This window comes from Lutjanus erythropterus, chromosome 6 (genome assembly GCF_056507025.1).
Source record: "Lutjanus erythropterus isolate fLutEry1 chromosome 6, fLutEry1.hap2, whole genome shotgun sequence".
In the NCBI taxonomy this organism is placed as follows: Eukaryota; Metazoa; Chordata; class Actinopteri; order Lutjaniformes; family Lutjanidae; genus Lutjanus; species Lutjanus erythropterus.
Window position 1 is genome coordinate 24870250 of NC_139322.1, and position 12283 is coordinate 24882532.

Below are 12283 nucleotides of genomic sequence, written 5' to 3' on the forward strand. Positions count from 1 at the left end.
TTCTCTTAAAGCTACTGCATGGAACTTGCAAATTTTGTTGATTTTAATGGCCCCGGTGGACAAAAGTGGTCGGGTTTCCTTCGTAATAATGACAAAAAAGAAGGTCAAAAATAAAATGATCTAAATCTAAATCTAAATGATCTAGGTCTCCTCCTTCCTCCTTTTAACGGGCTAATGTACCACTCACTGCCACTTTGGGAAAATGTAACAGAAATGTAATGAGGATCTGACCCTGTGGCAGGCATGAAGGATGACTATATAGAAACAGCTGATCTTTTCTCTGATGGTCTTGTTTGTATGTGTAATTCATTTAGAGGCAACAGTATTAAATTGAGACCGTTTCATAGCCAGTTAAAAACTCCTTGTAGTAGCTTTAAATGTGAGGATTTGCTTTGATTTGATTTTGTCATTTACAATGGTAAATTAATATTCTTTGACTTTTTGACAAAAGAAGCTCTGGGAAATCATCAGGAGCATTTTATTGTTACATTTTTTGACATTTTATAGAGTAAACCATGAATTGAGTAATTAGTTGCAGCTTTAATTATAAGCTCACCTACATTTCTGAATCTGCTCATTTTGAGTTCTGTGCAAAAACTAGGTGACTGTTTTTTCTTTTTATAGCGTGTTACTGGTTTGCTGACAAAATGCACAGATAGGCCTAAATGAAAACCACACACACTTACACACATACACATACACACATACACACATACACACACAGCCCCAGAGCAAAACGACTAATGTCTGCCACTCCTCCCTTAAAATTGCCTCCTATAAAAGGAGGAAGAGAGGGAGCAATGGAGGAAGGGAGTGGAGGGGAGTGTCAGACACACACTCTTTCTCTCTGCGTCTCTCTCTCCGTCTCTCTCACTCCCCATGATTAGGCCTAATTATGGTGGCGCAGACGCCTGGCAGCCCCAGTCATGCAGCTTTAATTGACCGTTATTCATCTGTGGGCTAACGCTAGGCAAGGGTAGGCGGTGCAAGGAAGGAGGGAAGAAAGAGAGGGAATATCAGAAAGGGTCGGGGGGGGGGAGGGGTGGGGGGGGGTGATGAGAGTTTGGCATGCGGGAGCTGTGGCCGTGGGTGGATGGGAGTTTTTTGCGGGCGCCTTAGCGTAGCCTAGTGGAACTGCGCGTCGCAAGGCTAATTGCTAGCCCCGAGGGATTAGGCCAGGTGATTACACACTGGGCGGTGTAATTACATAAGCAGCGGCTAGCGGGGCCCCGGCTCGCGGCTCCGGGGTCACGCGCCGCAGCCCTCACCCAAGATTAATTGGAGCTGCCACTGGAGTGCGAGGCACCGCCGGAGAGAGCGGTTATACGATTAGCATTAACATTTCAGCGGCGGAGGCGATCGATGAATGGTTTTCACCCCCCTCCACCCTCTCAGTACTGGCTCCGACCCCCCCATCTCATCTCCGAGCTCTTGCATGCGTGCCCTCCCTCCCTCCTCTTTCCCTCTCTCCCTCACCATTTAGAGAGGCAGGAGACATGCAGGCGCTAGCTAATTTGAACGCGTTTGCAAAACAATATTTGCGGTTGCGTGCGTCCCAGTGTTGGTTTTGATTTTGTTGTTTTCCCCAGCTTGTTTCCCATGTAGGCTTTTGTGCGGCAGCAGCGGCAGTCACACACAGCTGAGCTCTGATTGGTGTGATAGCAGCGGCTCAGGAGGAGAGAAAAGGAGAGGTGTGGGTAGGAAGCCAGAGAGTGAGAGCTCAGGAAAGGCCCTGGAAACAGCTGTGGTTTGAGACATCGTGCGGGCAGAGAGCATCATCATCCACTCCAGGCTCGAAGCCTCACACACTCTGACACTTTCAAAGGGTCAAGGTGCAGATGCCTCACTCCTCTGACAGCTTTTTATCCGCTGCTTCAAAAACCACCATGTCCCTGTGCCCATGAAGATGTGCACAAAACTGAGAGAAAAACAGAGAATGAAGGAAAGGATTACAGTGAAAAAAGGAGAAGCTGAAAGAAATACAAAGAGGCAACACAAGGCAAACAGGATGAGATGGAGAAAGAGGTGAAAGAAATAAAAGTGGAGGAAAAGAAAGAAAGGAGTGAACAGGACAGATTTTCAGAGGTCATGCAGAAGTAGAGACGGGAGTAAAGAACAGAAGAAAGATGGGTAAGATGGAACAAGAGGCGGAGGGAGAAAGGTGAGAGGCGCCTTTCCCCCTCAAGGAGGACAAAAGACGAGGCCAATAATGGAGAGGCCTTTTCAGAAGCAGAGGTTGCAGGACGCTCCATCTTTTCAGCAGCTTCAATGCAGCTGAGAGAGTGAGAGGGAGAGAGGGAGGGAAACAGGGACAAGGGCGTAAAAAAAGGGAGAGAAGAGAGGAGGGATGAGTGTTAATTAGAAGGTCCTTCAGCCCGTGGCCCCGGTCAAGACGCAGGGGCCGCCCCAGCTGTCGGAGCATGACACACTGGCATTGTGCATTCAGCCCTCATTATGTGTGTGGGTCTAGAGTTGTGTGTGTGTGTGTTTCTGTGTATATGTCGAGTGTGTGGCGGCAGGGGAAGGAAAGGCTGCAGTCCAGGGTACAGCGATGGCCAGCGGCGCTTGCTGCGGCGTGACAAGACTGATGAGGCACTGGGGCGACACAGGGGCCTCTGGAGCTCCACTGATAAAAATACACCGCATTCATTGGCGTGGCAGCATGCACACACGCACCAAGAAAAAGAGTTGAAAGACGTGCTGAAAGCAGAGAAAACACAAATTTATTCAAACAATTCTTTTAATAAAGGGAATCATACATTATAGATCCCTTGATTCTTAATGCTTTCCATTTAACAGTCTTTCTAATAGTATCCTGTGAACTTAAATGTTGTCCTTCTCATGTTTGTGTCCACAGAGAACTGTCACACCCTCCGCCCCTACTGTCCCCTCCAACTGCCCCTCACATTGCCTTAGGACCTCACCTGCGGCCTCCTTTCCTGGGCATGCCCTCAGCTCTTTGCCAGGCCCCTGGTGAGTCATCAGTCATGCAAAGGCTAAATACATCATTCTAATGCACAGGACCACTTGGTATGCATATAGTATGCCTGGCATGTACGTGTACTTGTTAAAAAAACATTTGCATGGACACGAAGGAGAAGTTCCATGGCTCTGTACCAAACCAGATGATTAAAATATATGTTTTAAAATTTCATAAAGGTATGGTATTTGCAGGATATTAATTTTAAAAGAATGTTTTGCAGTAAACAAACAACTGTTACAACTGTTTTCTTGCAGTTTTACAGTTTGGTCAGTTTTTTTTCAATAGAGATTTGCATTATTGATTCTAACATTTGGAAGCCTATGTGTCACTTTTTAAATGTTTGCTTGCTCATGTCTCTTCTTGTTGTTTCTCTCACAGGTTACGGTTTCCTCCAGCCAGCTCAGGCTGAGATCTTTGCTCGGCAACAGGAGATGTTGAGGAAGCAGAATCTGGCCAGGTGTGTGTTGTAATGTTGCAGTATGCAATAATAGTGTAATCACGGCAGACATGTATAAGATCAAATAATGACAGCTAAGAATTAAGAGTGGCTTCAAGTTGGGAAATTATTTGTTATGCCTCTGCACCAGTGACAACCGTGACTGAAGGCATTATATTTTTAAGGTTCATTTGTTGTCATTCTGTCCATCCATCTGTCCCATTATCGTAAATGAAATAACTCAAGAACACCTTGAGGAAATTTCTTCAAATTTGCCACAAATGTTCACTTGGACTCAAAAATAAACAGATTTTTAGTGGTCAAAGGTCACTGTGACCTCAAGTCTGTGCCATGACTGTGAACATGGTATCTCGTGAAATTTTTGAGGGGATTTCTTCAAACTTGGCACAAATGTCCACTTGGACTGATTAGATTTTGGTGGTCAAAGGTTAAAGGTCAAAGTCACTGTGATGTCACATATGTTTTTTGGTTGTTTGGTCACTGTGGCCTCACAAAAAACGTTTTTGGCTTTTACTCACAAATCCATTCACTAATTCTGATAAAATTTCGCACAGATATGTAGTGATGAGCGTTATGATGACATTTTATATCCCAAAGGTCAAAGGTCAACTTCACTGTGACATCATAATGTTCAATTGTTCAAATAAAAAAAAGTCTTTAAGTGAAGACGGCATGTTTCTCACTGGACTCTTATAGTTTGTCAACAATACAATTAATACCTTTAATTAAATTCCTTTAAACTCTTCACTACATATTATATGAGTCTGGACAGACCTGGATTTAAACTTCAGCTTAAAAGCTCGGCGGACACATACATCTGTTGGCCAGTAATTCTTGTTGTCAGTGTACACCCATGCAGTCGGTGTTGTAACTGTGAAACTAAGCAACATGTTAACCATTTGGCCTGTATATTAAAGTCTCTGTGTTTCACTGCCTTAGACTGGAAATGTCCGCAGAGCTGCTGAGACAGAAAGAGTTGGAAAGTCTCCACCAGCGACAGCAGCAGCAGCGTCTTCTGGGCTCCGACCATCTGGGAGCGCTTCCTCCTGGCCTTCCCCCTGATCATCCAGCCCTGCGGAGCCTCCACGACATCCCAGAGGGCCATCCGCTCCGTGAGGAACTGGTCCGCCGCTCAAATGCAATGCTGGTGCTTCGTCATGGGGCTGCCACACCCCTCCTCGCTCTCAACCACCATCAGCAGCAGCAACAAGGGGCGCCCTCCACACCCAAAGACAACCAGGCACAGAGCTCCACTGGTGGGCAAGATTCCGACTCCAGGAAGACCCCCCGCAGGGGCCCCCAGACGCAGCTCCGCGGTGGGGATCACACAGGAGGAAGAGAGGACAGAGGAAGGGAGGGAGACAGGGAGGTGCAGGATGAGGAGATGAAGGACTCGGACAGCGAGACAGAGATGTGTGAGGAGAGGCAGGACAGCGTCAGTGCCAAGTCCAGCAGTAAGCCCAGGGACAGAGATGGGGGTAAAGACACTGGCAGCAAGGGAGTGTGTGACGGTGCCAAGGAGGCCGGGGAGAGTTCAGGCAGACTGAGCGCCCCGTGTAGTTCAGCAGGTACGGAGTCACCTAGTCGCCACCTCTTCACCCCGGGACTGGGCAAGGCTGATGTCAAGTACCACCTGCCACCTGGGTTCATGCCACCGCTCCCTGCTCTGCACGCCCAGTCGCTGCCCTTTGGATTCCCCTATGCCAACCCTTACTTTCACACGGGTAAGAGTCTCTCACACAAACACACACACATACAAGGCTGAAAGATGACATGTGAAACCCATTAGTGTGTGTGTGTCTCCAGTGTGGAGACCTCTCCCTGTTAGGGGCCCTGCCTCTGACCCCAGTGTGACCCTCAGGCACACCACCAGCAGCACATAGCCACGTGGGCAGAGAGCAGGGAGGAGGGGACTGTTTGTTCACACACACACACACACACACACACACACACACACACACACACACACACACACACACACGCACACACACGCACACACACGCACACACACACTTCTCTGTATGTGTAATAACACAGCTGCAATCAGAACACTTATTTCTGCAAACATAAGAAAACAACCATAAACTAACTTTATCTCATCTTTATACAAATTCTGACCCTGAACAGCTTCACGACAGAAGATTGAAATCTAGTCAGTAGAGCTGAAACTTTGTCACAAATAACAGCAGAAAGGTCTCCACAACAATCTTATTATCAGTTAATAGTTGAAGTGATTTATGAAGCAGAAGCCACAAATGTTCATTTGTTCCACTTTCTCAGTTTGAGGGTTTACAGATATTCTCTTTTATATCATTGTGCAGTGAAAAGCTTTGGGTTTTGGACTGTTTGTCACAAAAAAAAAATCAATGAGTGAGAAGTTCTTATGGAATTTTTTTCAATGATTTTTAACATTTTATAAAATAAAATATAAACTAATAAACTATTCAATTTGTTAAATTAAAGCTTTTCTTCTTCATCATGATGACTAAACAGGAAAAAAAAAATCAAATGTGTCTCTGCAGTCTAAGAGCCTGTTTATACCTCTTATTAACATGCATCTTGGGTGATCCAGTCACAAGAGGACAGCTCTAAAGACGTCAGTGGCATTAGAACTCATCTCGAGTGACCACTTGTGATTGGATCTCTCTTCCTTGTGCAAAAGGCAAATAAACACCTATATCATTTCTGTTTGCAAAGACCAAATGTGGAGTTGTTTTTAACCCGAATTTGAACACAAGAAATATTCAATGATAGAACATGATAGACACTGCCAGAGTGGAGTGTTTGTAGGGGCTGGACCTCCGTGATTACTGTATGAAAACACAACTTTATTCACTGATTTTGGGGAAACTGGATCAAATTATATAAAGAATGAATGTGAAGAATATTTCCTGGTTTTACCTTTGAGGTGCTGCTCTGCCTGATCTCTGATTAACAGAGTTTCCTGGTGGACAGATAAGGTAACTGTTAGCTTGTTAGCTCAGTTAGCTGTGCAGCTATCAGTAATCAATTAATTGTCTTGAGTCATTTAAGAATTTTTTTTCTTTAAAAATGTGTCCTCAAACAAGACATTTGAGGACAACATTTTGGGTATGGAAACAGTGATCAGCATTTTTCAGACACTTTAGGGTCCAAACAACTAATGATTGACAAATTAATCAATAATGAAAATAATCGTTAGTTGCAGCCCTACAGGATTAGCATTAGCGCTTACACTACAGAAGCTTGACTGTAACCATCAAGTAGGTCATAATGCGGTGGTTGTTTCCATTTTTAATTAGAGCTGTCCACTTCTGCTCTGATCACGCATGACACATGTTAATACCAGGTGTAAACAGTCTCTAAACCTGCAGTTTTCAAGAGCATCACCAAACACATGAAACAGAGGCAGGATCCTCCGTCTAAATAATATCTTTGCACCCAGTGTTTATATTGACACATCATTTTCACCCACTGCTGCTCTCTCAGGCTCTATGGGAGGTCTTTTCATGGATGGGGAGGATTCAGCCACAGCAAACCCTGTGGAGGACATCAGCAAGTGGAGTGTGGAGGACGTGTGTGGCTTCATAAGCAGCCTCGCCGGATGTGCTGAATACACACAGGTGAGGACACAGGGAGAGGGAGCAGAGAGAGAGGAGAAGGAGGGGATGGAGGCCAGGGGCAGGCTGACCACTAACCATACAAGAATAGTGAATAAGATATAATACATACTGAAGCACCACTGTACTACTTTACAAGGGTGTCTCGTTATGTTTAGTTAGAACATGGCAGGTTTTTCATGTTTGTTGTGAGTGTGTGTGAATGCATGAGTGGTCATGTTCACTATTGCAGCCATATTTGTGTGTTTTGTGTGAGTGAAGGTGAGTTAGCAGTGCATGTATGGTTACACCTGTAGCCTGTGTGAATGATGTGTGTATATCCATATATTGTTCCAAAATGTAACATCCAGCATTTGAGAAAAGTGAATCTTACCTTTAATTCTATTTCTCTATCATTTTCAACAAAATAACAAAAGTAAAAGTTTGCTCTTCAAAGAAAAAAAAAGTGGAGTATTTTTTTCTTAATGTGTCTTAAGAGTTATTAGTCACTGTGATCTTTCTGGCTGTGCTTTGAAGTGATTCCTTCCCAACGTGACTCCAGTGTAACACCCATATTTCTTCCATGCAAAAATGATTCGTAAAACTTCGGCTGAAACTAATATGAGGTTTCCTCTGTCTGAGTCAGACAAGTCAAGTGGTTAGAAATCGTTTCTGCATGGAGCAAGACTGAAATTTTGTCTCTTTCACCGAAGTCACGCTATGAACAGATTTCTTTATGGACGGGAGGAATGATTCCAGTGACCATTAACAGTTTATGTACAATTGGGCTTCTGTATATTGCTTTAAGAGACAGCTGGTGCTTAAAGGGATGGCTACAATTTTTTAAGTGTCGTTGTATTTGGTAATATCCATAGTCTGTGTATTACCTGCAGTAGATGGCGGTCAGCACACCCCCAGTTTGAAGAAGTAAGAGAAGCACTGGTGTAAGAAGCTAAGTAGTGTAACTGCTGTGGACAGAATCAGCAGCAAAACAAATGTTAGCCACTCAAAAAAAAAAAAAAAATCTGTGATATACAACATATATCTTAATATGGACATTTTCTGATTAGATTTCATGATTAGAGCTTGCTGATGCGGACAAAATAAAATATCACATGATTTGCGAACAAATACCTTGATATTGTGACAATGTAGGGATGATTATTGGTTCTTTCACTAAATATTAAAACAAGATTTTTGATAAATAATCATCAGTAATGATGTAATCACAACCAACTAATACTGAATCTTCACTTGAACAATACCTACATTAGATCCTTTGGGTACCCAGATCTAGGAAAAAAAAAAGACTATTTATATCATTTTGCTTGAAGCAAATCACCACATGCATTCTTTACAGAGAAGAACCTTTGGAAAAAGGAATCAAATGAAGTACTTATTGTATCTTCTACTAAAAAAAAACTATATCCAGCCCTACTGGGAAGTTCTGAAAATTGCATCACTTTACTGTAATTCAGCCTTTAAAATCAGGAAAAGGCGAGTCGTATACCATATCATGATATTCAAAATGTCATCTCTCATGATATGAACATAGACCATATCTACTCTCATATCATGATGTCAGTACAATATTGATATACTGCCCAGCTCTGTACTGTACACTTTAAGTTAGACATTTCTTTAGGTGGCTACAATACATTTTGCTGCTGAATGTTTTTCACAGCATTACACTGCTTAGTTTCTTAAGTTCCCCTCTGCTTCTCCAAACCAGGTGTGTGCCAACCACATTCTACTGTAAGTAATACACTGACTATCGACAAGTACCTCATATAACCCCACTTCAAAAAAATCCAAACTATCCCTTTAAGACCCTATTAGACATAATTTTCTGTCTCTATATTGTAAAAATGTTTAATAATCTTCAGCTTTTCCTCTAAAAATGTCCATGTAACATTTTGGAATAGAGTCACTGTTCTGCAAGTTGTGTGAATGAATGTGTAGGTTTGTGTGTCGTGTTTGTTTTGTGTGTGTGTGTGTGTGTTTATGTCGGGGCTGTGGCTGAAGCGGCTGTGTTTCCGCCAGGTGTTCCGGGAGCAGGCCATCGATGGAGAGACATTACCGCTGCTCACTGAGGAGCACCTGCTCAACACCATGGGACTAAAGCTGGGGCCTGCACTCAAGATCCGCTCACAGGTACACAACCCACAGACCTGTGTGTGTGTTGTGTGTGATCACGTGGACTTGTCGTGTGTGTGTGTGTGTGTGTGGATGTATGTTTCTGTCTATAGGCCCAAGACGAACTGCTAGCGAAGCATAGATGATTCCTTTAAACTAGCCGCCCCACAGTCTGCAGCCTCTTCTTCTCTCTCTGTTTAAAACACAGCATTAGTCCTTTAGTCGATAGTCAACAGGCTGCACTGACATCATGTGGTCTCCTCTCGTCTCCTCAGGTGGCACGCCGTGTTGGCAGGCTTTTCTACATGACTGGATTCCCGCTGGCGTTCCCGTTTCCGCCTTCTGCCGCGCTGCGCCCCCCAGAACGGGATCGGGACCCCCTGACAACACCATCTGACACCCCCCTGCCCCTCTCCCTGTCCCTGCCCCACAGACCCACATCCACCAGCAGCAGCTCCTCGCCATACAGCGGCCCCACCCCGGGGTGCTCCTCCCCCAAGCAGGAAAACGGTAACGGCTCAACAGTGGGGGGCAGATATGAGGCCAAAACTCCTTCGTAGGAGAGGGACAGGCAGGGGCAAGGAGGGCAGACTTTTTGTGAACTAACTGAAAAGGGTGGGGTGAAGGTAACCTGACCCAGAGATATTGACTCCCAGGCCCCATTTACCTTAAACGCTGAGATTTATGGGAAAATATTGGACTGGAATAAAAGACAACTGGACGATATGAATCGTATTTGACGAACCAATCAGCCTCTGCGGCGGCCGCAGCCGAGCAGAATCCAAACAAAATGGGTTGGAAAGGAGACACGTGAGGCGACGGAGGAACAGAGAAAGAGAAAAAGGAGGAAAAGGAGACAGCTGGTCACAGACAGCCTGCCAAAAAAAGGAGCGAAGCCCTGCCACAAACGCGACATTCTTGCAAGTCAGACAGTCAGACGCTAGCGGAAACTCTTCCTTCCTTCCTGGGCTGGAGGAAGCTCTGCTCACTCACTTTTCTTTCTCTTGTCTCTATCTCTCTCGACTGCTCTCACCACAAGCCCTGCAGAACCCAGGAATTAAAAAGAGACGCCTCTCCCCCTTTTTTTTTCTCCTCTCCCTCCCTCCTTGCCTGTTTCCTGAGGCCAAACAGCAGCGTGGAGCTGTCTTTGTAGAGGGAGAGTTGAAGCATATGCTGAGCAGCACCAGATCTGACCAGCTCCCTCTTTATCACTGCAACTATGCATTCCACTATCCCAATACCAAAGATGACCGGATGTGTGGAATTGGAACCACGTTTCACAATGTGTCTGCTTCTTCTTTTTTTTGTTTTTTTTGCATTAATGGTCTCAGAGAAAAGACTGGTCCAACAGGGACATGCTAGGCTAGTGCCTCACGTGATGGACTGTGTTTGAGGTGACACTGACATACAAACGCTTTGGTGAAGCCTCAATGAGACGAGGTTCACGTCATTGTACTCTCGTGTTGACTACTGTGGGAGGTAGGAAAAACATGCAAAATTGTACAGAATCATGCTTAAGATGAAAATATCCTGAAGGTTACATACGTGGTACTTTTACTTTTTGTTAAATGTAGTTGCACGAATAAGGTTTTCTTTACTGAAAAATGTGACTTGCTGAACTTTGGTGGTACTTCTGTTCAAACTATTTTGTTCTGCCATTTTTTAAAAAAGTGTAATATTAAAAAGACGCTCCAATCTTGAATGCTACTTCAGCATATAAATATGAGGAAAAAAATATTTATAGGACTTTTGATGTAGTAGATAAAGCAGATTATGATATGTATTATAATTAGCCCTTAAGATGGATTCCAAAGATACTTTTACTTTGTTTTCTCTTGGTTGCAGGGAAAAGAAAGGCACAAAGCTCTTAATGCAAATGTTTTGAATTTGTTATGGATTTTTTTTTAACTACGCAAGCAATGAATTAAAAATGGTCTCTAGATTTCCCTTCAAAAGTTTTGTCTTCATCCTATTTTTCTATTCACCACACAGGTGAAATAAATCCTGAAGAAATTCCTCTGCTCTCTCTTTTCTCTTGTGTGCCCGTGTCAGACCTCATTAGAGATGTCAACGATTTATCTTTGATCAATTAATCAGCATTAAAAATGAAACAATTAAAAATATATTAATCTGTAGTGAAGAAATGGCAGTAATTACATATTTGTCTGGCGAAGCATTTGCTGAATAATTCCACCTCGTACTCGTACTGTGTCACATCCACTGAAGCTGAACGCTACAATCCTACACTAGGGGTGTAAATCACAACTCTCATCACAATACGATATTATATCTATTCTTTGGACAATAATACAATATTAGGTGAGCCCTGATACAATTTTTGATTCAATTCAGGGGCCTGCAATGGATATCAGATTGACAGACATGCTATGGGAATTTTAAAATAAAGATAATCTTAATGATATTTATCGAAAAAATGTAGAGAATCCAGTCAATTTTCAAAATAAAAGACCCTGTGCAGACTCACAATCACAGAATCAGACAAAAAAACTATTTCACCATGTACTTATGTTTAGTTGCTCACATTTTGTTGGTTTGGTCCTTGCTTTTTGTGTTTCTACTACAGATAACCAGGCAGGCAAAACACTCTACCTCTGAAATACTGCTTGTGGGACATGAAGCCATGGAGGGCAAATGAGAACCGTGGTGCAGGGGAGTCAATGGGTCAAACTTGGAATGAGAATGGAAGTGAGATTTGGAAAAAAAAAAAAAAATGAAAATAAGGGTGAAAACAGACAAAAATGATGCATTCAGTTTAAATGATGAATTGGTAGTTTTAAACTACCAGTAAAGCAAAGCACACATGATTTGCAACCCTAGACCATATATATTCATGTTCTCCTCCTCAGGTGTTTGTGGTTCTCATGTAGAAATGTGCAGGAGGGAGTGTGTGGTCTCATGGTGTGTGTATGCGTGTGGAGGGGAGGTGACCCACAGGGGGCACAGTTCAGGTCAACACCAGCTGTCAGAGTGTGAGGTTCAGCCGCAGGCCAAGGCCTCACTTGCCTGTGGGGATAAACCTGACCCTCCTCATCCTCCCACACACACACACACACACACACTCACAGGACCAGAACCAGAACAGCCCCCACTCACTCTTACCTTCCTCCT

General features: G+C 43.7%; 1 protein-coding gene across 2 annotated transcripts in view; it reads left to right on the top strand.

Moving 5' to 3' along the window:
* The window catches only part of samd11 (sterile alpha motif domain containing 11), a 74857-nt gene extending 63687 nt beyond the window's left edge, over positions 1-11170 (top strand). The window contains exons 8-13 of one of the 2 annotated variants that reach the window (XM_084721326.1): positions 2858-2973; positions 3362-3440; positions 4380-5164; positions 6909-7042; positions 9062-9172; positions 9430-11170. In XM_084721326.1, the coding sequence (XP_084577452.1) occupies positions 2858-2973; positions 3362-3440; positions 4380-5164; positions 6909-7042; positions 9062-9172; positions 9430-9714 (1510 nt within the window). In that variant the 3' untranslated portion in view covers positions 9715-11170. The remainder of the gene's footprint in view (positions 1-2857; positions 2974-3361; positions 3441-4379; positions 5165-6908; positions 7043-9061; positions 9173-9429) is intronic. The other variant, XM_084721327.1, reaches the window with a different exon arrangement.
* Positions 11171-12283: the final 1113 nt, after the last annotated feature.